This window comes from Lissotriton vulgaris, chromosome 3_1 (assembly GCF_964263255.1).
Source record: "Lissotriton vulgaris chromosome 3_1, aLisVul1.2, whole genome shotgun sequence".
In the NCBI taxonomy this organism is placed as follows: Eukaryota; Metazoa; Chordata; class Amphibia; order Caudata; family Salamandridae; genus Lissotriton; species Lissotriton vulgaris.
Genome location: NC_141689.1, coordinates 392117049 through 392144317, shown reverse-complemented (window position 1 = coordinate 392144317; position 27269 = coordinate 392117049). Strand labels below are relative to the sequence as shown.

At 41.7% G+C, this 27269-nt stretch overlaps 1 protein-coding gene across 2 annotated transcripts in view; it reads right to left on the bottom strand.

Moving 5' to 3' along the window:
- PARP8 (poly(ADP-ribose) polymerase family member 8) overlaps positions 1-27269 on the bottom strand; it is a 670996-nt gene that overhangs the window by 20977 nt on the left and 622750 nt on the right. For both annotated transcript variants that reach the window (XM_086960612.1, XM_086960613.1), the window contains one exon: positions 21787-21871. In XM_086960612.1, coding sequence (XP_086816738.1) covers positions 21787-21871 — 85 coding nt within the window. The remainder of the gene's footprint in view (positions 1-21786; positions 21872-27269) is intronic.

The window sequence follows — 27269 nt, the reverse complement described above, 5'->3', positions numbered from 1 at the left end:
CTTAGTTGTAAAGGTTGTTCCCCCTTCCAGGCAATTCGTAGGCGCTAGGCTGTATTTAACTCGCTCCGATATTATGGCACCAGAGAAATGAACGGAATTCCAATGCACATCGTGTAGGGAGTCTGTCAAGTAGGATGTACCCTTTGCAGCCCTTACCTTTGATAATAAACATTCCCCAGCAGTAGGGTGACCAGATTTTCAGAATGAAAAACCGGGACGGGCACGGATATACACATAGGACTGCATGTCCTATTAGGTCTCAGGGCTTCTTATATATAAATATATATAACATTATATGTTTAATGGGGTGTGAATCAGGGCTGCAGAGGTCATAGGGCAAGGCCAGGCTTACAAGCAGTTGGACCCTGGAGCTCTTCATAGAACGGAAGGTAATGTGAAAATACATTCTTTTAAAAGAACACATGATTCACACCTCATTATATCCTGCGGTCCTCCTTAAATTAGGTGAAGCAGCACAGCAGGAGAGTTTAAAGAAGTGAACTTCTGACCCCGTTTCTAAGAAGAGCCTGCATAACACTGGGCCCGATTCACAGAACTAACTTAAGACAAAATCCTAAACTTACTACCATTTTCGTATTCACAGAAGGCACTTACTCATTTTGGTATTCACAGAAGACACTTACTCCTTTCGGTATTCACAGAAGTTAGGAGTCCTAACTTTAGGACTCCTAAATGCCTTCTGTGAATACCAAAAGTCTTAAAATTAGGATTTTTCTCAGTTTAGTAGTAGTAAAGTTAGGACTCCTAACTTTAGAACTCCCAAATGCCTTCTGTGAATACCAAAAGTCTTAAAATTAGGATTTTTCTCAATTTAGTAGTAGTAAAGTTGAGAAAAATCCTAATTTTAAGAATTTCGGTATTCACAGAAGGCATTTAGGAGTCCGAAAGTTAGGAGTCCTAACTTTACTACTACTAAATTGAGAAAAATCCTAATTTTAAGACTTTGGGTATTCACAGAAGGCATTTAGGAGTTCTAAAGTTAGGAGTCCTAACTTTACTACTACTAAACTGAGAAAAATCCTAATTTTAAGACTTTCTGGTGCGACCGATGCCACAGCACCGGGTGCTGGCTTCCAGGGGGCGCCAGGTTTGCAAGTTTGTTATTTTAAGGCTGCTGCCGCGCTCGTTTTTTCCAGCAATTCCAGGCCACAAAAATATGTCAGGATAGATCTGTGATTAATGTTCCTCCTGAAGAGAGATCAGAGGTTTGTTTAGGTGGGGTTTTGACCCAAAATAAAGTAGTGCAGAGGGTTAATATGCCTGTTGCAGAAAACAAGAACCAAGCAGATTTGAAAGAAACATCACTTTGTTACTTGCAATTAATAGGTTAAATTCCTAAAATAGGATTTGAATTTATACATTGCAAGAAACAAAAGCAGCAACCCAATGACCTATTTACATTCTATGCACTTTGTAATTGTACTGAACTATTAACTTTTATCAAAGAACTGCATGCCCCCTGCAAAGTATAGATTTGAGCAAAGATTAAGGTCACAAAAAGGACTAATTTAGGCAGAAATCTATTCTCCCCTAACTTTGGATTCCCTTTTTACATTCTGAGTTTGTGCTTCTCCAGACAAAGCACTTTTAAACTATTCTGCCTACCAGTATGGATGACATGTGGCTCCTACACATTCTAGTCCTCTGTCTTATGGAACATTTCCTGCACGCTGAGTTACACACATATGATTGATTGTCTTTGTGTAATGTGTGTGTGATACAAAGTGCTCAGACACTCTGCACTGGTATGAGTGGCGCTATATATGTATCCGAGAGCATGTGGTATATATGCATCTGAGAGAGAGTGTTTATGGAGACTTGGGCACTGTTAAAGGGTGGTGCTGAGGAAATCCGTGGTGGAGGTGGTCATTGGGGGGCGCCAACAAACATTGTTGCACCGGGGGCAACCAGCTCTAAAGCAGTGACTGCGGTAAAACGGCACATATGAGTAGGATGTCAAACAACTGTCTCTTGTCCTGTGGCAAGACTTCATCTTTTCACCTTGATAATTTTCGGAGGTGTTTCCACTACACAATTGAGGCACACAAACTAGGCATGGGTCTGCACAAACTCAGTGGAGTGTGCCTCCTTTGTAGCTTCACACATTCCTAGCAAATGCTCACAGTATTGCCTCAGTCTAAAGGCGGTGTGGGATCATAGGGGCATGTACCAGTCAAATTCCATAGGGCATGTATCAGTCAAATTCCAAAGTTTCTGCATGGTGTGTAGACTGTGAGATGGTTCGTTGTTTCCATTGGGAGTTTGAGCTTCACATGCATTTCTAACTGTGGCAGGAAAAATCTGGAAGGTAGTTTGCATGCATTAGATATGTCTGCATAATAATTCATGCCAATAAATTCAATGGTTTAGAAACAATTCTGCTTTTTAAAGTTCGTATATCATTTTATGTTTTACACAAAGTGTTTTTTTTCCAATTAGCTCTCTTTGACACTTGATCCTGCGTAGACAGTTTGAATGGATAGTACCTTTTTTATTTTTTATAATTTGTAATATAGAATTAAAAATATAAATTAGACATGGCCCGATCGGTCAGGCTCTGTAATTAAAACCGATCAGTGCCTCTATAAGTTGCATTAGTTTATATGAGTATGTTTAATTTCATATATTGAATATGAACTTGTATTTGAGACTTTTCATTTATTCATTTAGGATACTTGCAAAGCGCTAGTTAGCCATATGGCAACAATACACTTTTTAAGCACTAGAATGAGTGATAGAAATATCAAAGAGATACTGAAGGCAATGGCCTTAAACTATGCTTCAAAGGCCTGGTAGGGATCCTGCATAATAGCCCAAAGTTTGTTACCCATACTTTTCATTTGCAATTTACAGGAAGACTTGGATAATTGGTCCTCTCATTTGGAGTGTATAGGCTTAAAACGTGATCAGCCCAAAGCACCTCTGAAGGAAGAACAAGGAGTGATTTGAGAAGCTCCTAAAGTCTCGGAGCCATGCCTTTAAAATTGCCAACATTCCGAAGGGCTAAGCCTTACAATGACCTCGGCAAAAACTGCTTTGTGACCCGGATCCGGTTGCTGGACAATATCAACATTGAGTGGACTCTGTTGCTGGATTGCTGCTATTGCTTTTCTGGTCCCGTCGGTAATTCCCCATTCTAAGTGCTTTAGACCGTGCTGCTAGCTGCTTCTCTGGTCCCAGTGGTAATTGCTCATTCTGAGTCCTCTAGGTTGTGTTGCAGCTGTGTCTCTGTTTCCAGTGGTAAAAACTCATTCTTAGCAGTCTACACAGTGCTGCAGCTGCTTTTTAGACCCCAGTGGAAATTCCTCATTCTTAGTCTTCTAGGCAGTGCCGCAGCCGTGTCTCTGTTCATGCATCTACTACACTCCAAACCAAAACACATAGATAAAATATATTATCATTTACAATCCCAATAGCTCCAACTCTGACAAATGTGAGACCTATTGCAGTGCAAATGCTTGTTTTAAAATGGGGGCAGTGTCCTGACCCAAGGGACTTTGAGGGAGGACCCAGATGGATCCCCCCCCACCCTTCAGCAGGCCAAATCTTTTTTTCCATAAAGCAAATTAATTATGCAAGTACTGAAGTACTCTCACAGGACACAGCGTGGCCCTCCCATGATGAACCGCAGTACTCTGGCAGGAGTCAGTTCCAAGTGCCAACTTCACTGGTACTGCACAAGAGTGAGTAATTGATGTAGTATTGGAGGTTAACAAAGACAGAACCACTGGAGAAATGTGTTAGGCAGTGTGTTTACGAAAGAAAGCACGGGATTTACAACAGCATGAACAGACATTCCAAATAAAGTATGCGTTTCTTGCAGTTGTAGAAACTGCAAGGCTCAGAGGTAGACATTAAGGAAACAAGCATTTACAATGCAATAGGTCTCGCATTTATTAAAGTTAGAGCTGTTGGCTTTGTGTATCCCAATGGCAATAGTTTGCTGCAAATATAATTGCCGAACTACTACTATAAAAAGCAAAAGTAATAAACATTGTAATAAACATTATAAACAAGCATAACAAATGCAAGACCTATTGCATTGCAAATGCTTGTTTAATACTTCTTGTGACTACTTTACTCAAAGTAAACCAATAATTGCATGTGAGCATCGCTATGAGGGCATGAACATGAGAATTATATAACGTTCCTGCTTTGGTCGATTATATTTCAATAATAACTTATATTTTAGGAATAGCAAGCACAACCAGTTGCTTCGTACTGTTGTATGTAACAGATGGAATTATAGCTCGTATCAATGATTATCATATTATTGACCTGAAAAGGATGAAAGGCTCAGTCTAAAATGCCATGGTTCACATCGGTGCAGGGATCCTGCACTCAAATGTCAGAAATGTGTGCTAGAATCCTCAAGGTACTCATTGGCCTATTGATGCTGTTTTGTCCGTTTCTAGAAAAACCTTAACTTGAACCCCCATTTTTAACTTCGAAGTGCATTCATTATAACTTTTGCTGCTTGAGAGACACACATAGAGGAAGGAAGCAAGCTAGGCATACATCGAGTGAGGAATGAGGGAAGGAAAGAAAAGGATGTAAGAAAAAATGAAAGAAAAACATAAAAAAGAAAGGAAGGAAACAAGAATGAAATAGAAAGGAAATTAGTAAGGATAGGAGCTAGAAAATAAAGAAAGAAAGAAACAATAGAAATGAAAGAAAATACATTTAATGTGAAATACGATTATGGAGTCGAAAGGAAGATCGCATGGGTGACAGAGCATGTCAGAGCTTGTTCAAGAACTAGTTTTCTGCAAATAACAAACCTTGAAATGTGCTCAGTATAACATACAATACAGATCAGAAAACCTCTGCTCTCGTGCAGCAGATAGAATCAAGGGGGTTTAGCCTAAAGGGTTACATTTAGCAGCAAAGTCTCAGAAATTAAGGAGAGCAGGGAAAGTGACTCAGAGAATGCACGGAATATATCACTACATGTATCAGGGGCATGGTGGTTCCCCAAACGAAAAGCACGGCGCTAGGTAACTTTTTGAACAACAGAAGAAAAGAAAAGCATATCTGAGAAGCAGACAGCCGCTCCTCACACATGCATGCCTGGGGCGAATGGAGCGCCCCCATAATCTCCTGTAAGGGCTCAAAAATGTCCATATTGACTTTTTCCATTCATCACATAGTGCAGGAGAAAGATATCACTCACATGATAACCAGGTAACTTGGTGCATGCTACGAGATATTAAAAGTAATTAATCATCTGCTCAAAGTTAGATTTATGAGAAATATTCTCTTAGAAACATATAACAAGTAAAATATAGAGCTGAATCATACACAGAAAAAGTAACATTACAAGACATTGCATACAAAACAAACACGAACATTAAAAGTCAAAGAGAGTGCAATGGAAGTTGCGTCTGTCACCAAAATCGTGTTTCAAGTTAAACGTCATAATAAATTCCGAACCATTAAAGTCTCAATTAATAATTCGTAAAGAAAAACATACTGGTGACATCCGTAACTAATTAAGGTGGAGTGGTGTGGCTCACTGGTTAGAGGCGGAAGACCCGGAAGCAGAGGTCGGCCCGGGACCAGGGTTCGATTCCCGACGCGGCAGGGCCTTGGGCCATGGTCAGCGGTCTCGATAATTCTCGCCTCGGTGCCTACTCCAACCATGGGTCCCACTCAGCAACTCTGGGCAATAGCTTGCTTAATCTCCACAAACGGCCCCATCAATGCCGGGGATGCCTGGCTTCACCTTGGGGGTGCCCAATAGGGATCATCTCACAGGGAAAGCCAGGATGGGTTCCCCAGCGGTATACATTGCCGGGACGCCCCTTTGCTGGGGCAGCTGTGTGCTTTACAAGTATACGACATTTAACATTTGCCCATACATGCTATTTAACAAAGAAACGCAGAGTGCATGGTTTAAGAGATAGCATAAATGTAACTTCTATTATTTCCTTCTGCGTGATTCTGTTTGTGTTATTAGCGCCGGGACACTCCATCGAGTAGCTGTGCACTTTATAAATACCTAGTTAACATAACATATTGAGCATGTATATCAATGGTAATGATGATCGGCCTGAGGCAAGTGAACGCAATACGTTTGAGAGGGAACTGCGGTGGGGGTTGAAGGAACACTACGAAGTATGTCAACTGAAAAATAGCTGCAGTTCTTGATGGAACGAACTATTTGTAACTTCTACCAGTCAGCTCTGCTTGCTGCTGTTCCCATTCTTGGGTGCATTTATAAATGTGGAAAATGATGAGCCTGCAGGAAGGAAGTACGATGATTTAAGCCCACTGGGTTGCTGGGAAATGTAATTCTGGTCGCACTAGCTCGAGTTACAGATTGAGTTTGAAAGCATGGGTATGGAAAAGTCAGGTTTAATGCCAATGTACTATAGAGACTGTACAGAAGTCAGTCACTGCACATATGTGTTGCGTCTGGGGCATATTATGAATGTGCAAATTGAAGGGCGATTGCTTGTAACCAGCAACGATCATTCAGGTGGCAAAGCAAAAATGTGGAACTGTAGTTAGCCGGGGGCTCCCAAGTAGAAGACTTAAATGATGTATTGGAGTGCCAAATAATGAGGACGTACCGAAGAAGTCTGATGCAGACGTGAGCCAATGGTAACCAAGAGGCGGAATTTCCCTCTGTAGACTGATTACCACAGGTCTTGCAGACAACGTATGCGCGCTGCCAAGGCTCAACCTAAAAACTGAAGAACAAGATATGGTGAAGTGTTTAATATTGCTCTAAACTTAATAGCCGAGGAACGGTTTGAGCTATGTATCAACCAAGTTGCCTGCAAATAATGCGTCAGTGAATTGAATAATAAAATGCCTGCAAAAGGCTATTAACTTACAAATCACTTCAGTTCCTGCAGAGCTTCAGCAGCTGAATGTTTATGAGGGTACTGTCATCCAATCTAATCACCCATTTCAAATTACAGTTAATCTGCTGCGAAAAACTGCACAGCTACCTTCAGGTGAATTATTGAAAGGCCTTAAAGGGAAAGTAGTACACCTTCCACTGATTTGAAGGAAAGCACTGAAACTCTTGGTGTCAAGAAATTGAAGAACAACAAATGGTTTTAGTTTTATTTAATGCTGTGCCATGAATGGTGCACCAAAAAGTATAGAAACATTTGGCAAGAATTTCTTTAGCTTAGATAAAGTGAAGACAAGTCTAGAGTACTTGAAAGCAGAAAACCAGTGTCACAAAGATCTAGACACAGATCAACATTTGTTTTCAGTTTGTACGCAGCCTTCAAAGTCTAGAGAGAGTGGTCAGTTGCAGAGAGTAGATTTTGCTAAAGTGGAAGATATCTATGAACAACACAGTATTAGTCCCCCACTGCCTAGATATGTCATCAGTGATGCTTTGGAGTTGTGTCAAATGAGGCAGGCAAAAGGCCGAGTAATTAGTGTATGAGAAAAGAGTTTAGAAGCCCATTGTTTTCCAATTTGGTTTTCCATAGCAAGAGGAGGTTGTTGCAATGATTATTGAGTACAGATCCCAGCTTTTGAGTATAGTTCAACTAGACAATATTAAGAAGATCCACAGAACGTTGAATACCTTTTTTTTATCTTCTGTTTGAAAGTGAACTGGCTGCTTTGTGCTACAGCATACATTCTCAAAACAGGAGCACAAATCCTTAATATTAATATCACAGAATTGCTTCATATAAATTCATTAAATGTCGAAATTTCCGAGTGCAAACTCATAAATCTCATTCCTGGTCAACATGGTATAAACGAGTACTGATGCAGTCAGCATGCCGAGTTAAAGTGCATGTTGTTTAATTTAGGTGCACCTACCAGGTTTGAAACTCCCAAATGTGTGAGTATGCTTGGGATGATCTCCATGAGTTTCTGAGGCAAGCTGACTCAAACAATGCTGGTATTAATTTTATGACACCTAGCGAACTGTATTAGCTGGATTCAGGAAATGTCTGTAGTTACTTCAACCATAGGTTTCAAGCTATACTTTAAATTCATCTGCAAAAATAAATGACCACTTGATGAGGTTGTTGTACTTTTCAGAGAAGGAGTATCAAGCGAGAGGCGTCCCACATATTCACATTTTACTGTGGGTAAAAGGTGCCCCAGTGACAAATAATTTTCGTCATTTATAGAGCAGTATGCTACTTGTGAGATTCCAAATGAGTCCCAGAACAAAACAGGTAGACAGCAAGATTTTAGTCACATAATAGCAATAGTCAATAGTAATATCATAAAAATGAGAAAGGAATACAAGAAAATGTGTAGGGATCCAAAAAGGGTGCATACTGTAAACCTTTGGGAAAAATTGCTATGGGCAAGCAAATTGCCGAACAGCAGCAAATTCTCGGGTCTAATAAATAATCTAACAAAAGGAATAGGAATGCACCAAAATGCGGGATTAAGTGAGTCAGCTTGGATACGACATATTGACAAATTGTATAATAACTCACAAACTGACACACATAAGTGGGAAGAAACAGGTCTATATAAATCGGAGCACGCAAATCCCCGTTCAACTGCAACAGGACGCCCCATACTGGAAAAAGTGCAATCGGAAGGAGACCAAATGAAACCCATCATTCAAGAGCTAACAACCCTAACAACAACAAATCACCTAAAAGTAGTGATAAAAAAAGTTGTAAACTGCGGGTGCCGCAGGGCCAAATGGCCTCCCAAATGCTCTTTTAAGCAAGATCCTGACTTTTGGGCTAACTATCTCACACCACTTTTTAACCACCTATATTGCGAGAATAAGATGCTGTATTCCTGGAGAGGGAACATATTTCATCCAATCTATAAAAATGACAGTCGGACTAAGCCTGGAAACTTCAGGCTCATTGCCCTGATCGATTTTGAGGCAAAACTTTTCGCATCATGTATTCTACATAATTTGCAGAAGTGGACGGAGGAAAAAATAATAAGAGTAATCAACAACTTGACCGATTTTCTTGATCACTTAGGATTGGAATTAAATAAGAAAAAAACAAAGGTGGTGCGACTAGCACGCCCTAGGCCCGGAAAACATAAATGGTACGCAAAGGGCGCACAAATTGAGGAAATTAAATCATATAAATACCTGGGTATTAAAGTGCGCCGAAGTATGTCCTTTACGGAGCAAAAAGAAGATATAAAAACAAAAGCCCAATCATTAATTTTTGCCTATAAACAGCTGTACAAGAAACTACGATGTCCTTCCCACATCACCTCTTGAAAATAATTGCAGCCCAACTACTCCCAACTCTGGCCTACGGCCTTGAAATATGGCATGGTTAAGAAATCGATATTTTAAATGAGCTGCAGACAAAAGTATACAAAGCAGTTTTTAACCTTCCTAAAGGAGCATCTCTAGCACATATATGCCTGGAATTTGGTCTTCAGACCAGGAATATAAAAAAAAAGCAACTTTTGCAAAACTGTGCTGGAAATTCCGAGCATCAGTACCTGGATCTCTGAATAATCTATGCTGGACCAAAATAAGGGCTCAGTTTAATCAGAAAACACCAAATACATGGGACAACTACTTGGCTACAGCCCTGAAAGTTTTAGATATCGACAAAGCTTGGAATAACAAGATGAAAAGAACAGCATTTATCAGAGTGTGCAATGCCACGGCCAAGAAATTATCCTTTATGGAAGACAAAAGTAGATTAACCAAACGCCGACACGCCTGTGCTGTAATAAACTCATATACAAAGCTAAAACTGCAAGCCTATTTAGCGGCTCATTTTCGACTAACATTAAAAATGAGGTTTATGCTGTACCGATTAGGAGATTATTACTCGGAGGACTTGATTCCCACTTGGAAAAGTAAACACCAGGTTGAAAATTGTTGTTTATGTGAATACCTCACAGAATCTATTTGCCACTTGATGTGTGTTTGCGTCATTGTAAAAGACGAAAGAAGAAATTTCCTATATGGCTGAGATACCCGCCACCCCCTCTCAACACAATCCCCAAGGATGGGAAACCGGAAACAGTTCTGAACTTTTGGAAGGCGGGAGGGAGTGACCCTCCCGGCCGTATTTATTAAAATATGAAACAAAATCAAAACATTAAAATAACAGTTTCATATTATGTACAATTTCATTTCCACATTACGATGTTTGGCTAACCTTAACATATTTCTAATACAAAGGTTCTCCTAGCCGAAACTAACATCCTACAAATACATTTTAACTTGAAATTGTACATCCTAACGTTAAGGGCCAACGGCAAGGTCGTAACCGGTGTCAGATCCCTAAACCAGAATTACCCCCTCACTTGCGAGGGGCGACCGCACAGAGGGCTGTACCTCATGTGCACATACCAATTTCCCTTGACTTGACGGGGGCCCCAATGAACTCGACGCCATTTTATGGTCGTCCGAGGACTCGTGTGAGGTGTCTAGAAGGTAGCGTAAACCCCCCTCCCCACCCCACACAATTTACCACATCTGCCGTCGCAGATGTCCTGGCCCGGGAAATTCCCAGTAGGGGCCCGTAGCCCCTCCTATCCAGGGAGGGGCCTTGACCGCCTTCCCTTTCCTTTTGGCGTCCCATCCTTAGAAGGGACCGCCTCCCCGTTGAGGGGCCAATGGCCACCTCCCCCCGGGCGCTCCCATCCGTAATGGGTGACGCCCCCACCATAGGGATCTTCCAATTACTGCTCACCGATCATGACCTTACCGCCCGACCAAAATAAATACGACATTAACTAGCAATACTAAATTAAAAACAAAACAATAACCGCTTTAAGTATGACTATTGAAACATCATTGATCAACACTGGTGCAAAATACTTTATTCGAAAAACATACTGTAAGGAATCATTCACTTTATTGCATACTAAAACCACACTTTAATCACAACAACCTGTAAGAAATAGAGTTACCACATCTAAACTTTATTTCAAAACCACTTGCTGTCTCCAGGGGCTGGTGGGTGGGTCAAAATTGGCTCTTCGTTCCGTCTCGAGCTCACGTGCAGCGGGGAGGTGCAGCTTCAGAGCACAGGAACAAGAGGATGCTTCCTTGGCTTGTTGCTCCTTTTATCCTTCTTCGGGCGGGCGTGAACCCGCCTCCGCCCGCCTCCGGGGGCGTGGCTGGCGGCTTCAGTGTCTAGGACAACCCACTCTAGGGCGGAAAAAGCGCGCCCCGGCTACGCCGCTTCGGGCATACCAGCCGAGACTCGCCTCCCGCCCAAGATGGCTTCCTGGGGGGATCGGGGTACTCCACCATACGTTCGGGGGGACCGAGTGGTCGCCCCTTTCCAAAAGGAGCTCTAAATGAATTAAACATCCACACCTGCAGGCAGGCTGTAACAAGCTGGATGGGTGGTTCATATAATATTTTAATTTGCTGAGGCGTAAAGTTCATGACACTGGTGGACAACCTCCTACTGAAAGCGGACATGGAATAACTAATTGTTGTTGGAACAGGACTGGAATTTTTATAAAAATTGTAAACATTTGAATAAATGTTTTACTGGCAATACCAGGCTTTTAAAATATTGATTATTATAAATTATGTATTGCATGCTTTATGGTTGCGATAAACCAAATAAAGTTTTTTTGACAGACTGACAGCCACACATATGTGGAAAGTACTGTTGTTGCAGATATAAAGCAAAAGGGAAATACTACACAAAGCGTCACTTTGGTTTCCCTAGGCCTGTTATCTCTAAAGTCTTCAAGTCTGCAGTCAGACATTCTGTCACTGGCATATAACCAAAAGCACATACAATGTAAAGAGAAGTGAGGATTCCAAACGTATTATTGACTACAACCTCATCATTTTGTCAATGTAAAATGCAAATATCGATGTTCTGATGTCATTTTATTGCAGATAATTCCATTTCTTTAGCACAATATGCCAATTCCTGTCTAACAAAGTCTGAAAGGAGATAAATTAAATATGTATGAAAAGAGATCTCAGCAGAGAGCTCTTTATGTAAGAAGTTGTATAACTTCCGTCTGAAGTTGCTTTTAGTATAGAGGCTCACGTGAAGCGTCAGATTAACTGAGTTGTTCTAGCTTACACATCAAGAGTAAGAATGTCATTTGAGCCAGTTAAGGTCCTGTGTCAAAATGAAAAATAGTGTGAAGTAATTTGCAGAGATCCAGTATCTTGCTCATTCAGGACCATAGAGTACTAAGACAAGGAAAACTACAGTTTTATTTATTTTTAATTTTTATTATATAGTCTTTATTGAAGGTGTACAGGATACAAGGTAACAGAAAACTAACTTGACATATTTTATCCCTATAGAAGTGTTGATTATAGAACCTATGACTGTTTGAAGTAGTTTGGTTCTAGGCATATAGAAACAATGATGAGAAAAATATGGAAGTTACATCGTTGTTTCAGGCTCCAACCGTTGTTTACAGAGAGACAACAGAGCGAGTCTCAATTATCATAGTCTACGTTGTGAGAGCGCAGAAAAATCATATTTTTGTACATGGCTCTTCTGTAATTGCTTACATCTTAGTTTAGTGCAGAAGACCTTTTAGGTCACCATGGCTGCTATGTAAAGGTTTCCAATGCACTGAAAGATCATAATCAGTGTCCAGTGTTTCCAACTTTTTTTAAATGTTGAATGATGAAATTCAATTAGAGGAAACAGTAGCAGCTGAAGTTGCGAAAGACAGTTTTCAGGTGAGCTAGAACACAGAAAACAATAGACTCTGTCATCCTATGGTAGAAAATGAGGCAGCCATAACTATGAATGTAGTCGAAAATGCTATGGATCAGGTGAAAAGTGAATTCAGAAAACTTAATGAGGAGCTGTTAAAGGTTTTCAGGGACATAACAGCATTGGCTTACTATGGAGTTCAGTATGGGAAAACTGAATGTACCTGAAACAAGCCAACACTTCTCCATGTTAGTAGTCAAGTAGACATGTGCTTAATGCACACGTAGAACAAAAGAGAAAAGTTGAAACTTTTTATGTGTGGTAACAGCACCCACTGGTCTCACTGCTCGCAAAATAAAGGGTATAACTTTTTAACATCTTATAATGTGGAATATCGCAACAAACTGAGGTACCTCTAGTTATCTGGTGATGCTGGCCATAAGGGTCTGAAAAAAAATCCAAAGGTGAATATGGTTTCCAATTTGATGCTGGTCTCCATTCACTTGAGGATGCATGAAGTTCTTAGAACAAACTATGAAGTACTATTTGGAGGAAAGCATGTGATAATGTTAGTGCCCATCCTCAGTTCACTTCTGTAAAAGGGAAGCCAGTTTTCAACAAGCTGCTGCATGAGCAAACAAGGAACTCTTTAGGCAATATTGGGAATGGGAATATATGGCTACATGTCGCATATGCTGAATAAACTGAAAACAAGATGCACATTTCAAGGGTAACAGCATGTGAAAAGCATTAGCATATGTGTAGTAAGTCAAAAAACTAAAACTGCTCTCCAAAGTCTAATATTAGCTGTTCTCTTTCCAGATGAAAAAATACATCACTGACTGGATGGCTCCATAAAACTGTATCAGACTGCATGCTGCTAAGGTGTCAAACCTGCAATACCAGAATGCACAGCAATGCCATACTGATAGTCGATTCTAGGATATGAAAATGCTAGCCAACAACAACAACAATTACAAAAGCAGATGTGCTAGCATGTTGTTACTGCATAGAAACCAACAATACAGGAAAAGTAAGCAGTGGCAAAACCATTAGGCCGGACTCTAATTAATTTGTTAATGCTGGCAAGCACAGGCATTCACAAATGTGCACTTGTGAATCTGTGCTTGAAAGTAGTAAAATGTTAATGGTAGACACATTGCTTTTTGCTGCAGCTTCTTTTATTTCAAGGGTCAAAATCCATTTAGTCAGAGTGTTGTTAAAATGGATTCCAAAATTATTGAAGATGGTTATTTGGGCATTATGTCAGAAGGATGAACTCAGTCTAAGGTAAAAATGTGTTGGTTACCAGCATCGGATTTTCAGTACCAAATAAAGGAATAGGACCAACAGATACCACTGGCAATTTCTAACAGTGTTTTCAGTATGTTGTTTTGCATTAGTGAGGTAGTGTGAGTCTTATAGGATTGGGCTGAGCCCAGAAATCTTGGACCAGAAGTTTATAATTGGCCTTAAAGCTTTTTAGTAATAAATACATTCTCTCTCAGAACTTGCCAATCACACCAAGAAGACAGAATGTGCCTATGTTTTACTCTACACTGATCACTTTCCTGCACATTACAAATAAGATAACAAGAACAAAATCCATTATTTTCTGCCTGCTGCACCAAACTTAACAGCTTCATAAATTCTATAACATACCTTCTACATTACTTCAAATAAGTAAGAGGTATAGATATGGTCAGTGCTCACAGATTAATACAGAAATGTTACAGTTACAGAAACTGGTAATTATTAATTTTGGGCAATGAATTCCGCTCCGCTTGCGAACGTTGCGGAGATTTGATAACTATGCATTTCATTAAAAACACGGAATTGATGCAAGAATACCAACTCCGTTAGGAAATGGAGTTATCTACTGTACCCACAACGATTTTGGTAAATCGCCTTTGCCTTTGCCTTTGCCTTTGCCTTTGCCTTTGCCTTTGCCTTTGCCTTTGCCTGCTCAAAAGCATATAACCAATTCACTAAAGTGAACTTTAAAAAACATCACGCAATGCCAGAGGTGATGATTTTGGGGTCACCCCTTACCTGGGGGAGGGCAAGTAGATGCCTCAAACACCAAGAGCATATCATGCTGATCAATTCAGTGGTGGTCCTATCCTCCTAGGACCACCCCAAGCAAAGTTATGGGCAAAAATACAATGCCAACCAAAGGCCCAGCAAAGCATTATGGGGCAAGATTCTAGAGTTTAGTGAATATTATAGTATTAGCTCTCAGTGGGCCAGAGAGCCTGCCCCTTGAGGAATGTTTTGCTATTGGATACTATAATATTCACTGCAGTCTAGAATATCGTCCCATAATGATTTGCATGGCCTTTGGTTGGGATTGTTTTTTTGCCCATACTTGTGCTTGGGATGGTCCTAGGAGGATGGGACCACCACCAAATCATTTCAGCATGATGTGCTATTTGTGTTCAAGGCATCTGCTTGGTCCTCTCCCTAGGTTAGGAAGGACCCCAAAATCCTCACGTCTCTCACTGCTTGCTATTTTTCATTTTCACTTTTGTGAGATGACTTTATGAATTTTAGTATGTAAAGCTAGAATTATTTAATGTTTAATTAAGGGCACTGCTTGCTATATTTTCATTTTTGTGAGATAGCAATATGTATTTAAGCATGCAAAGATAATTAATATTTCTTTTACTAAAGATATGTGACATTTCTGTTCACGCTTAGAGACCGTTGGTGATAATGCGCAATACAAATATAAATTACAAATTACAAATTACAAATTAAGACACGGACTTCATGCATAAACTCTGGAATATGCTACTGCACCCATATTTCATTGATAAAACAATTTTACGTTTACATGCTACTAAGCATGTAACTAATTCACAAAAGTGAGCTTTGAAAATTATTAGTTAATGAGAGAGGTGATGATTTTGAGGCGCCTGCTTGGTCCCCCCCCAGGGGACCAAGCAGGCGCCTTGAACACAAAGAGCATATCCTGCTCAAAAATTGTGGTGGTCCCATCCTCCTCCAACCACCCCAAGCAAACTTATGGGTAAAAATATAATGCCAACCAAAGGCCCAGCAAAGCATTATGGGGCGAGATTCTAGAGTTTAGTGAATATTATAGTATTAGCTCTGAGCTGAGCCTAAGAGCATGCCCCATGAGGAATGTTTTGACATGGTATACTATATTATTCACTGCAGCCTAGAATATCATCCCAGAATGCTTTGCAGTGCCTTTGGTTGTGATTGTATTTTTGCCCATAACTGTGCTTGGGGTGGTCCGAGGAGGATAGGACCACCACTTAATCGTTTCAGCATGATGTGCTCTTTGTCTTCAAGGCATCTGCTTGGTCCTCTCCCTAGGTTAGGAAGGACCCCAAAATCATCACATCTCTGCTTAATATTCACGGCACCCTAGAATATTGTCCCTTAATACTTTGCAGGGCTTTTGGGTGGGATTGTATTTTGTTTTTGCCCATAACTGTGCTTGGGGTCACCACCAATCGTTCAGCATTATGTGGTCTTTGTGTTCAAAGCATTTGTTTGGTTCTCTCCCTAGGTTAGTGAGGACATCAAAATCATCACTTCTCTCACTGCTTGCTGTATTTTCATTTTCACTATTGTGAGATGATTATATGGATTTTAGCATGTAATATCTTAGGGCCCGATTCACCGAACTAACTTAAGACAAAATCCTAAACTTACTACTTTTGGAATTCACAGAAGTTAGGATTTTGTCTTAAGTTTGTCTTAAGACAGACTTAAGACAGACTTAAGACAAAATCCTAACTTAAGTCCGTCTTAAGTCTGTCTTAAGACAAACTTAAGACAAAATCCTAACTTCTGTGAATACCAAAAGTAGTAAGTTTAGGATTTTGTCTTAAGTTATTTCTGTGACTAGGGCCCAGAGTTATTTATGAGGTTTCTGTGTTATATATTGTGGTGAGATGGAATGGAGTTGCAGAGAATTTACAGAGTTTTTGATCAATTCTGCAGAATTCTGTGTAGTGATACTCTGCCAACTACGTCCACCCTTAGTTATTATTCAGCTTGGCTCAATAGACAAGATGGCCCATCAAAGATTAAACTTACCACTATGTTAAAAAGTGGGTAAAAAAACTGATAAACTAGAGAAGTCAGTTTTAAGTACAGTTGGTTTAGTAAAATTTCTAAACCACTGTTAACATTCAGGGATTGCTTTGAACCATAATCTAAAAGTAGAGTAGGGACTACTGAACAGAGTGATGGGAAAAATGGCAGACTTAATTAAATATCCCAGCAGAACTGACTGAGTCAGTTTTGGTGAGGTCAGACCATATAGAGGAACCCCTAATAAATAGGTACGTGCAGTGCTAGATTCCTGTTGGTAAAAGATCGGTATGTGAGCCAGAACACTTTTTTATGTGTTTAGCTTATGTTGTTATCATAAATAAATCACACGAATTAAGTCTGGATGTAAGAATGATAAATATAGTTCAAAACCTTTTCAGGACGAAATGCACTGTCATGCATTAGGTCACTTTCTGCACTGAACCTTCTTGATTTTGATGAAAGCAAAGTAAATACAGACATCTTCTGTATTAGAGAGAACAATTTACTGAGAGGTTTGCTCGGGTCAATGTCTAATTGCTCAAAATCGTACATTCTCCAACAAACTGATGTTTGATGAAAGTAGAGTAGATTAGAAAGACAAAAAAAGTTACACAGGTAGAGCAGCATCAACAGGACAATCTGAAAGTGGACAAAGCAAAGGATACAGTAGGATCTCAGTTTTCTAATTTATCTATAGTAAATTGCTACTGTAACATACATGTAAATGCTATGTTTCACTTTAACCCCCTTCTTCACAAAATTGAGAACATAGATAAGCTACTATGTAGAGCACTGCCACCTTTAATGAGAACAATGTAAGCATGCACCTCTTTATGCGATGGGTATTTGCGATACTGCTGATATGTATACAGGTAAGCACAATTTACTTGAAACTTTCAAGAAGGTGCCCAGGAATTTCTCATGACAGTTCTAGATATTCTAGAAAATAAACACATTTCAATTGATTAATCTTTTGGAATAATCTATTCCTGCGATCATGAATACTTGAACTGTCACCATTATTCTATAAGCAACCCCAGTTCAGCAACATATGCGTATTTAACAAGACCAGATTGCAAATCAATATCTTTGATAGGTTGTTTGCAAGGAAATTAAATTAAAATTTCACATGATCACCTCTAACGTTTTTGGCTGATGCTATTGGTTTCTCGACTCTGAAAGAGCACTGAGGCCTGCTAAACACACCCCCGTCAAAGCTATGACCCTTAAAAGGTATATGTATAATAGGCTCACCCAGAACTGGAAACTGATACAAGTTAACTTATAATTGCATAGAACATGATACAAGGGGTACTTTGCTACTTAAAATAATGACAAAGTACAGACCTCCGTTTTAACCTCATGGCTGCTTCTGACGGCCAACGTCCGTCGCATGCACTACATTTGTAGTGCTGCGCCTGTCCGTTGGCCGTCGCGGCCCCGCCTGCTCAATAGAGCGTTCCGCACTGGCGCGGAACGCTCGGAGCAGTTAAAGGGTTAGATATATCAATCACCGTTAATGCAGGCCTATCTAACCCTAAGACAGGGAACTATATTTTAAAAGTGGAACATGTGTTTAACATGCTCTTACAGTAAAATCCCCTAAATTTTTTTTTCTGTAGATGGACACTGTTTTGGCTGCAAGGCATCTATCATGCCAAGCCTTACTGGGCTCTATGACTTGCTCCCTGTTGGAGTTGGCCATTCAAAGCAGGCTGGAGTAACCAAGCACAACTTTCCAGAAGTTTTCCAAGTAAGCGCTGACCGAGGTAGTTGTCAATACTTGTTTGATTTACGATGTGCTTAATAATTTATATCTCAAGACCCCTCCAATAGATTTTGTTCATTTTGATGTGAAAATTCACACAAATAAGAGATATTTATTATGTATTTGTGTCGTATTTACTTTGGGTCATTTTTCTTTCTTAATCAACTGTTTAGGTACTTCTAAATGTTATGTTATATTATGTTAAGTCCACTTGTATACTGCACGGCTACTCAAGAGTGTCCTGGTGCAATGCCTGAGAGGGTACAAGAGGAAATTAACAAACAAAGAGGTGAGTCTTAAGTTTCTTTTTGAAGATGGCAGGGTTCTGGATGGACCTCAGGGAAAGGGGAGGGTATTCCAGGCAACATTGGCCTTCACCACGAGGGAACTGCCGCCCATCATCTGAAGCCTAAAGCGAGGCACCCGGGCAAGGCACTCGGTCGCAGATCGCAAGGCACGAGCCGGGGAGTAAGAGGAAAACCACTTCTGAAGATAGAGGGGCCCAACGTCATGGAGAGCACAGTGGGCCAACATTAAAGATTTGAACCTGACCCTCTCAGCCACAGAAAGCCAGTGAAGAGAGCGAAGAAGAGAGGACACGCTATTCCATGCTGGAATACCCAATAGCAGTCTTGCAGCCGTATTCTGGATTAACTGAAGCTTTTTAAGCAGATAGCCGGGGGAGCCGACAAAGAGTGCGTTTGCGTAATCCAGGCGGGAAAGGATAAGAGCGCATGTGACAGTTTCTCTAGCCGCTTGAGGGAGCAGCGGGAAAAAGGACCGCAGAGACTTAAGAAGACCGACGCAACAGCCAGCCAGTTTTTTAATATGGGCGGAGAAAGAAAGACTTTTGCTTTGCACTTGTTCCTTTGACTAAGTGTATGAAAGGAAGGATCTGCTTTCATGGGTTCCCCCACTTTGTGCCTGGTTTCAGTGTGCTTTTACTGTAGTTTTCTGGGATTTTGCTAATCAGGACCCCAGCATATGTGTTCTCTCTCCAAATATGGCTTTGTTAGGTACTTTTGTACCTCCACAATTGGCTACTGGTGTACCCTTGTAAGTCTCTAGTATATGGTTCTGAGGTACTCAGGGAATAGTTACACCAGGGGTCTCCCTTGGGCAGCAGAAGGTATTGTGTCACCCCTAGGAGTCTACTTCAGCTCTAACTTCAGGCCTGCCACTGCAGCCTGCGTGAGTTGGTACTTGCACCCCTCACAACAGATATACGTTTCTTGGATGTATGACATTACAACGCATGCTATTACCATGCATGCCTTTACAACACAGTTTTTACAATGAAAACCTTTACAACGCATATCGCTTTGGGGTGCTGGATAGTGAATAGTTTAATTTACTATTCCAACTCCAGTCCCCGTGGACACTGGGGAAGGTGTTGGATAGTAAATTAAACGTATTCCCTATCCTAGAGCGCCCACCAGCGCAATGCGTTGTAATGGTTTGCGTTGTGAAAGTTGCGTCGTAAAGGCACTGCGTGGTAAAAGTTGCGTTGTAAAGGATGTTTCCCACGTTTCTTCATATCTGAGGTCAATACAAATAAAACCTATAAGCCACACCCATGGAAGGCCCTTCAGCTCTAAAGGAAGGGTGTTTGGTTTTAAGTGTAAGTGTGCCCTTGCATGAGCAGGACACACCTACAAACTCTGGAGTCGATTCTCCAGGCTTTGTAATTGCTGTCAACCATTTTAAGATATATAGTGGACATTACGAGATGTCTAACTATATAATGGCTGAGCCCAATATGGTGATGTTTGGTATCAAACATATTGGAATCATACCCAAACACCGCTTCAGGTGTTGGGGGTATGATCCCAAGTACAGGGGTGCCCTTTCGGAGAGCCCCCTGTACTCCTGGTACCAGCCTTTTAGAGTCTGGCAGCCAGCTAGTGCTTCTGCCGACCACAGAAACGATTCTGCTCTCCTGCTCCTAAGCTGAGCTCGAGCAGGGCAAGCTAAAACAATAGGTTTCCTGTCACAGGGAGGCCTGACCACCTCAGAGACAGGACTTAGTGTATGAGTCTGGGATGGTGCGCCTTCCAGTGCTAGCAGACTGCATTGATGGGCACATTTGGTGCCCTCCTTGAATACTCTGGTTTGAGCAAGTTCAGGGTCCCTTGGTTCCCACTCTGGCGTGAAATTGGACAAAGGACAGTGTAATATCCTCCCCTCTGTCCAGCCCCTCTACTGGGAAGGACCCATGTGTCGTTCCAACCCTTTTACTGGGGTACTTAAGGGCTCCCTTGTGGGTGGGTCCTCAGATTTGTAGTGGAACACGGCTTACCTCTGAAACCAAGACACTCTTCAACCCGCTGGATACTTGGGCTTCGACTGGAACATAGACTGCATCAAGAAAGACTTCTGTTGCTCCTGTTCTTGCTGTTCTTGAAGTCTTCAGCCTCGTCTGTGTCTATGCTTCACTCAGATTCTCCAGAAGACCCGTGGGCATCAAGGACATCCAAAGAAATCGTCCTTGCCTAGATTCTTCATGAAAAGTTTTGGGGTGATCAGTCAAGCAGGTCCGAGAAAAAGCGGGTTCCCAAAACGCAAAGTCCCTAAGCATTTTCCATAGACTTTTTTGAAAAGGCCTACAGTGCAAATGGCGGAACGGAATTATACTAAATTTAGTTGGAAGCTAGATAAACAATGCAGGAAGCTAGATAAACCATGCAGTGTTTTATGCGAAATTAAGGTAGACAAATATTTGTATTTGTAGATGGTTTGATTCCAAAGACTCTCCCGAGAAACCCATGACCCAAACTTAAAAAATAGAGCATTCTGATTGGCCAAGGGGTCTTTTTTTCCTCTGGCCACCTCCGTCCAGCAGGAGTGGCACTGCAGGAGGAGCGGGTGCTCTAATTTGTGGCGCACAGCATGAAAGAAAATGTTGTGACAACCTTTGCAGAACTCGGGGACTTAGTCACCTGTCCTGAGACTGCTTTTTAAAAAAGATACAAGGGAGGAGGGTACAGATACACCTGACGCCTAGGCCTTGTGAGTGGGACACCCGGGGCCAAATATATATATATTACACAAATAACTGCTAGAATCATAATGCTCATTAAAAAAGTGGTTTCAATGACTGCTGTACATAGAAAATGGATTCATTCACATATACTTCATTATGATTTGAACATTATTTACCATTGTGACCTCTGACAGTAGAATCAAGTATGCACCTGTATCATCAGCACAGAAGTTGAATTGTGGATGACAGTGTGGATATCAGTATAATGTGCAAAACAAAGGATACATTTGAGGTAAATGCGAACCAATGAATTTCAAAGAGAGGATATCAAGGTTTGAACCGGCACTTACACAAAGAAGAATCTTGTACAGACATGATCAGTGTTAGGAACCACCCAAATGTCTCCATGTTTGTGCAGATCAGGTGAGGTTATAACTGCATAGGAAGAAGACAATATATGTATTTTTAATAATTCATCACTACATCATAACTCTTTTCTTGAAAGGCTTGACCATTTTTAGCTACAAAATTCTGATCACATTACAAATATACAGTGAATTTGAGTCATGAAAAAGCAAATGTAAGGAAAAAACAATTATTTCAAATATAAATTTTGCATCTAGCCAAGAGAAAACATTCAATCACAGAACAGACATGGGAATACTCTGTTATGAAGAAAAACACTGGTGACTTTTTGAGTGAGTATTATAGTTGATTGTGATTCAAGAAACATAGCTGGGTAGAAGGATGTGCTAAATATGGTAATGGGTATTATGCACAGATAGACTATATCTACAAAATGAAAGAGAAATTGACTATAGACACATAGGAAAATCCAAAATACACCTACTAAATTACTGCCAGTCTAAACATAATTGCCCAGAGATAATAAATATGTGGGCTACATATCCCTGTTATCTATTATCATGCTATAATATATATGTTATATAATCTATGACTGCATCTCATGAGGACACAACTCTAAAAGGAAATTTCTGGACATTCCTATAGAAATCATTGATTCACATGTGAGAGGCTAATTGTTTTAACTGAACTATATTACAAGGTCCAGGAAAGCCCCATGAGTTAATTGAACATGCAAAATAGGAAATGTGTTATTTCTGTGACAGAGTCAGATGGTAGACCTATATATTGTACATAAATCATAAAGGTTGTTTGCCACCCGCCCATGTAACACCTTTCATTTCAATTTTTTTTTACGGACTTTGACATGTGAGGTGGTCTTTTCTTTTAGGATGTAATTTTGTTTAGTAACATTTTATATACTGTAAATTCTAAAATGACTACCTGGGAGCCTGTGGTTTGATTTAGTTGTTTGTGCAGTGTATGGAAGTCTAGGTAGGTTTAGAATCTGGAATGTTTGAATATGTGTCACTTGATAGGCTCTACTGCTGAGAAAGCAAGGTTAAAGGTTATGCTTCGGTGTATCCGTTCTGGGCCAATGTAGGTAAAGGCTCATTCCTCTACCCCCATTTTTAGGCTTATTTTCCAGGTTGCCACAATACATTTTAGATGGGAGAATCCTTTAGACACCAATACAGGATATTGTGCATTGTCTTTCACTCTACTCATGTTACACCACTCAAATTAATTCCCTCACCAGGCCTCTCTTCCTTAGCCAATCTTCGGAAGAGAGTTTACCTATATGAGAGCAGGGGGAAACCTTCTAGTTGTGAACACTGGGGCCGGTAAGATTAAATATATGCTGGTGGTAGGTGGAGGGAGGTCTCCTAATATGTCTTTGTTAGAAGGATATAGGGCTTTACTTATTTGTTAACGGTGCAGTAAAATGCCCTCTGTCCATTTGTCTTGGAATGGGGCTATGAGAGTTGTTTGTAAAAGGAGGATGTGACAATGTTGGCTGTGAGGAGATTCTAACTGTGTATTCTATTGGTGGAGACATGGAGTTTTGGCCCACATACATTGTTCAGTTAAGGAGCTCTGTCTATGAGTGTCTGCCCTCGACATGGAAAGATGATGGATTCAACCCAGATCTGTGCCTGGGGTGAGAGTCTAAAAAGCTTCAATGCTCCGTCCATCATGAAATGAAAATGAAATGAAATGAAAATGGGTTTTGTAAAGCGCATATAGCTGCCCGGGGGCGTCCCAGCGCTGATAGCTAACAAGTAATCTCAGTTGGGCTGTAATGCAAAACAGAAACACACTATTTATTGAACAGAAAAGTTTTCAAGTGTTTCCTAAAAGAGGTAAGGTCCGAGTTGGACCTTTGGTGAAAAGGTAAACTGTTCCACAGTTTGGCCGCATTCAGAGAGAAAGAACGACCTCCTGATCTGGACCGTTTAACCTTTGGCACAACAGCAAGTAAGGCGTTGGTAGACCGAAGCTGTCTGCTGGGAAGGTAGGGAGTAAATAAAGGGCGACTGATCATTGGACCAGTTTCCCAAAAGGATTAGTGGGCGACACAGTGAGATTTGAAACTGATCCTGTCCTTCACCGGGAGCCAGTGTATTCTTATTAGTCCGGCTTTCACAGAGGTCCTGCGGGGGATATGGAGCAGGGTCCGAGCCGCGCAATTTTGAATCACTTGTAGCTTCTTTAGTGTTAAATCCGGGGCCCCAAGGTAAAGCGCATTCCCGAAATCTAACCTCGAGAGAATCAGTCCTTGGACCACAATTTGTCTCGCCTCAAAAGGTTAACAGCGGAAGAATCTTCCTCAACATTCTAATGAGGCCAAAACAGGTGGCAGATAGTACAACGGCCTGATGGTCAAACGTCAAGGATTTGTCCAGCCAGACACCCAGGCTCTTGATGACATCCCTGGGGACTGGAGGAGTGCCCAGGCAAGCTGGCCAGATCTGGTTGATCGCGGATGGAGCTGGATGTCCCAACATCACGACCTCTGTCTTATCCCCATTAAGTTTGAGATAAGACAGGGTCATCCAGCTGCTGACCTCACTCAGGCATCCCGCCAGGTCCACTGTGCCCACAGGGTCCCGAGCCCGCGTGAGGGAGACCACCAGCTGGGTATCATCCGCGTAGGTCACGATCTTAATACCATACGGACGGACGATCCCAGCCAGTCGTCTCATATAGACGTTAAACAACGTCGGGCTTAATGAAGAACCCTGCGGGACTCCACAGTCCAAGGGCCTGCTGGTAGAGATGGTGGCTCCCTCGAAGACCTGAAATTTTCTATTGGATAGGAATGAACAGATCCACTCCAGCGCTCCTCCTTGAATCACAATTTCCCGGAGGCGCTGCAATAAGATTATGTGATTTACAGTATCAAAAGCGGCACTCAGATCGAGGAGTATAGCTGCCACCGATCCTCCCCGATCTAATATGCCCCTTGTTTCCTCCAGGACCGCCAGTAAAGCCGACTCCGTCCCATGTTTGGGGCGGAAGCTGGCCTGCGAGGGATCAAGGAGACTGTTTTCCTCTAGAAAATTGGTCAGAAGGCTGTTGATATATTTTTCCAGTAGCTTACTGGCTCAAGGAAGCAGGGAGATTGGACGATAATTGCTGAAGTTATTAATGCTCAGATTAGGTTTCTTAACAAGTGCCTTTACCCTGGCTTCTTTCCACTTAGAAGGAACTGTGTTAATGGAAATTGAGGCATTGAGTACCTTCAGCATAACCGGGAGGATGGTCTGGCTGACGGTCCTTAAAAAACTGGGAGGGGCGGGATAGGCGGGGGAGCCTGATTTTACCTGGGTCATTAAGATGGCTAATAGGTCCGAATGCAACAAAGGGAAATTCTCCAGCACTGGTGACACACTATCTATCACACCAAGTTTGGAGCGGTCAGAAGTGGCTACTAGATTCTTTGGTAGGGTGGTTGGAAAGGCAGAGTATATAAGGTCTATTTTATTAAAAAAAGTAGTCTGCCAGCTCATTACAGCGAACTTGTAAATTATCACTGTTTATGGGAGTCTGGGGAAGGACAGTGAGACTTTTTACTATCCTATATATTTCTTTTGAATTGGACCTAGCATCATTAATCTTTTGCCTGTAATGCTGGGATTGAGCCTTCTTAATCTCCAATTTATAGTCCCTGATGGAATTTCTATATGCAGCTTTGTCTAGATCTGTATAGTCCAGACGCCATTTCCTCTCCAGCCTTTTACACCTCCGTTTAATCTCCCTAAGGTCTGTGGTGTACCAGGGGGCTGACATCCTGCATCTTTTAGCCAGTGTTTTTACCACTGGGAGAATGGTGTCTAATGACTGGGTTATCCAATTATTGAAAGTATCATTGGCTACTGTGGGATCTGTGGTGATAAGGGGGATTGAGGCTTGAAGCTCGTGCGTCCACTCATCAGTTGACAATTTGGGCTAATCTCGAGCCTCCCGTAATCCTGTCGAAAGAGCAGGCAGTTTAGGGATGCGCCAAATTAGCGGGACAAGTTGATGGTCTGTCCTTGGGAGGACAATAGGGGGCTCTATCACTAGACTCAGGCAGTTGCTAAATACTGGGTCTAGTAAATGTCCTTTCACATGAGTGGGTGAGGGGACGAGTTGGATCAGCTGTAATGCAGATAGGCCGGCAATTAGTTCTTGGGCAGCGTGATCAGCAGTGTCTTCGAAATGCATGTTTAAATCACCTAGCAGCGTGAAATTGGCCGATGTAGTGGCCAAATCTGCAATTGCTGAGGGAGCTGAGTCTAGAAACTGTCTGACCAAGCCAGGGGGGCGGTAGGCCAAAACTCCGGAGAAATTTAAGTTTGGTGACAGTTCCAAGCTAAATGACATGCTTTCACAGTCCAGAATAGAAGTGGAAATACATCGGCAGATATAACTGTCTTTAAACACTATGGCTAAGCCTCCTCCCTTTCCTAAAGTACGGTCTGTCCTGGCTATTTGATAGCCCTGTGGTAATGCTTGGACGAGGTTGGGCACAGACGAAGGGGTTAACCATGTCTCTGTGAAAAAGACTAAATCCGGATTATGCTCTTCGAGCAGTAAGGATACTTCAGTTTGATGCTTGGGCAGCGATCTACAATTTAGAAGAAATATTTTAAAAGATTGCTGATGTTCAATTGACATAGTGCCTCTTGGGTAGAGATGGCAGTATCGACAATGAAAGGGCAAATTTAAAGGGTGATGTAAATGGGCACATTCCCTTTTTGCCAAAGGTCTCAGACTAAGCAGCTCATTGAAGTTATATCTTATATGAGGGCTGTGGAAATGGACAGGGGTCATGGCCCCTGGCCCCGTCCGGTTGCGGACGGGCGCAGACGGGCTTGCCCTTGGCGCGCCCGCTGCACCCGCCCGCTGCACGGACGGGATGACAACATCCCTTTATACAGGTTAGAGGCGGGTGCTTGCTTTGTTCACCTAAGGTGGCAGGGTATACCCAGACATAGGTCCCTTGCTCACTTTGCCACTGGATTCAAACTAACGTGGCTGATGAGGGGTGTTACCATCACACCGGTTTCCAGTCCAGGGAAGACCTGGCTTGGCAGTTTGGGCTGGACTGTTCTCATGAGGAACTGGGTCAAGACTGATTTGCATATGGCTGGGTCTGAACTGGGGTGGTAAAGTGAGCTAAAGAACAAAGATGGAGTCAACCCAGATCTGCAACTGGGGGTGGGTGTCTGAAAGGTCTCAGCACTTCGTCCATCATCTTCTTGTGTTTGCTTTGTTGTCCCTAAGTTGGCAGGGTAAGCCCAGACGTGGGTCCATTGCTCACTTTACAACTGGATTCAAGCTAATCTGGCTGATGAGGGGTGTTACCCCGAAACAGGTTCCTAGATGTTTGTTTCTGGTCCAGGGAAGCCCTGGCTCACCAGTTCAGGCTGGACTGCTCCCGTAAGTAACAAGGTTAATACTGATCTGCATATGGCTGGCT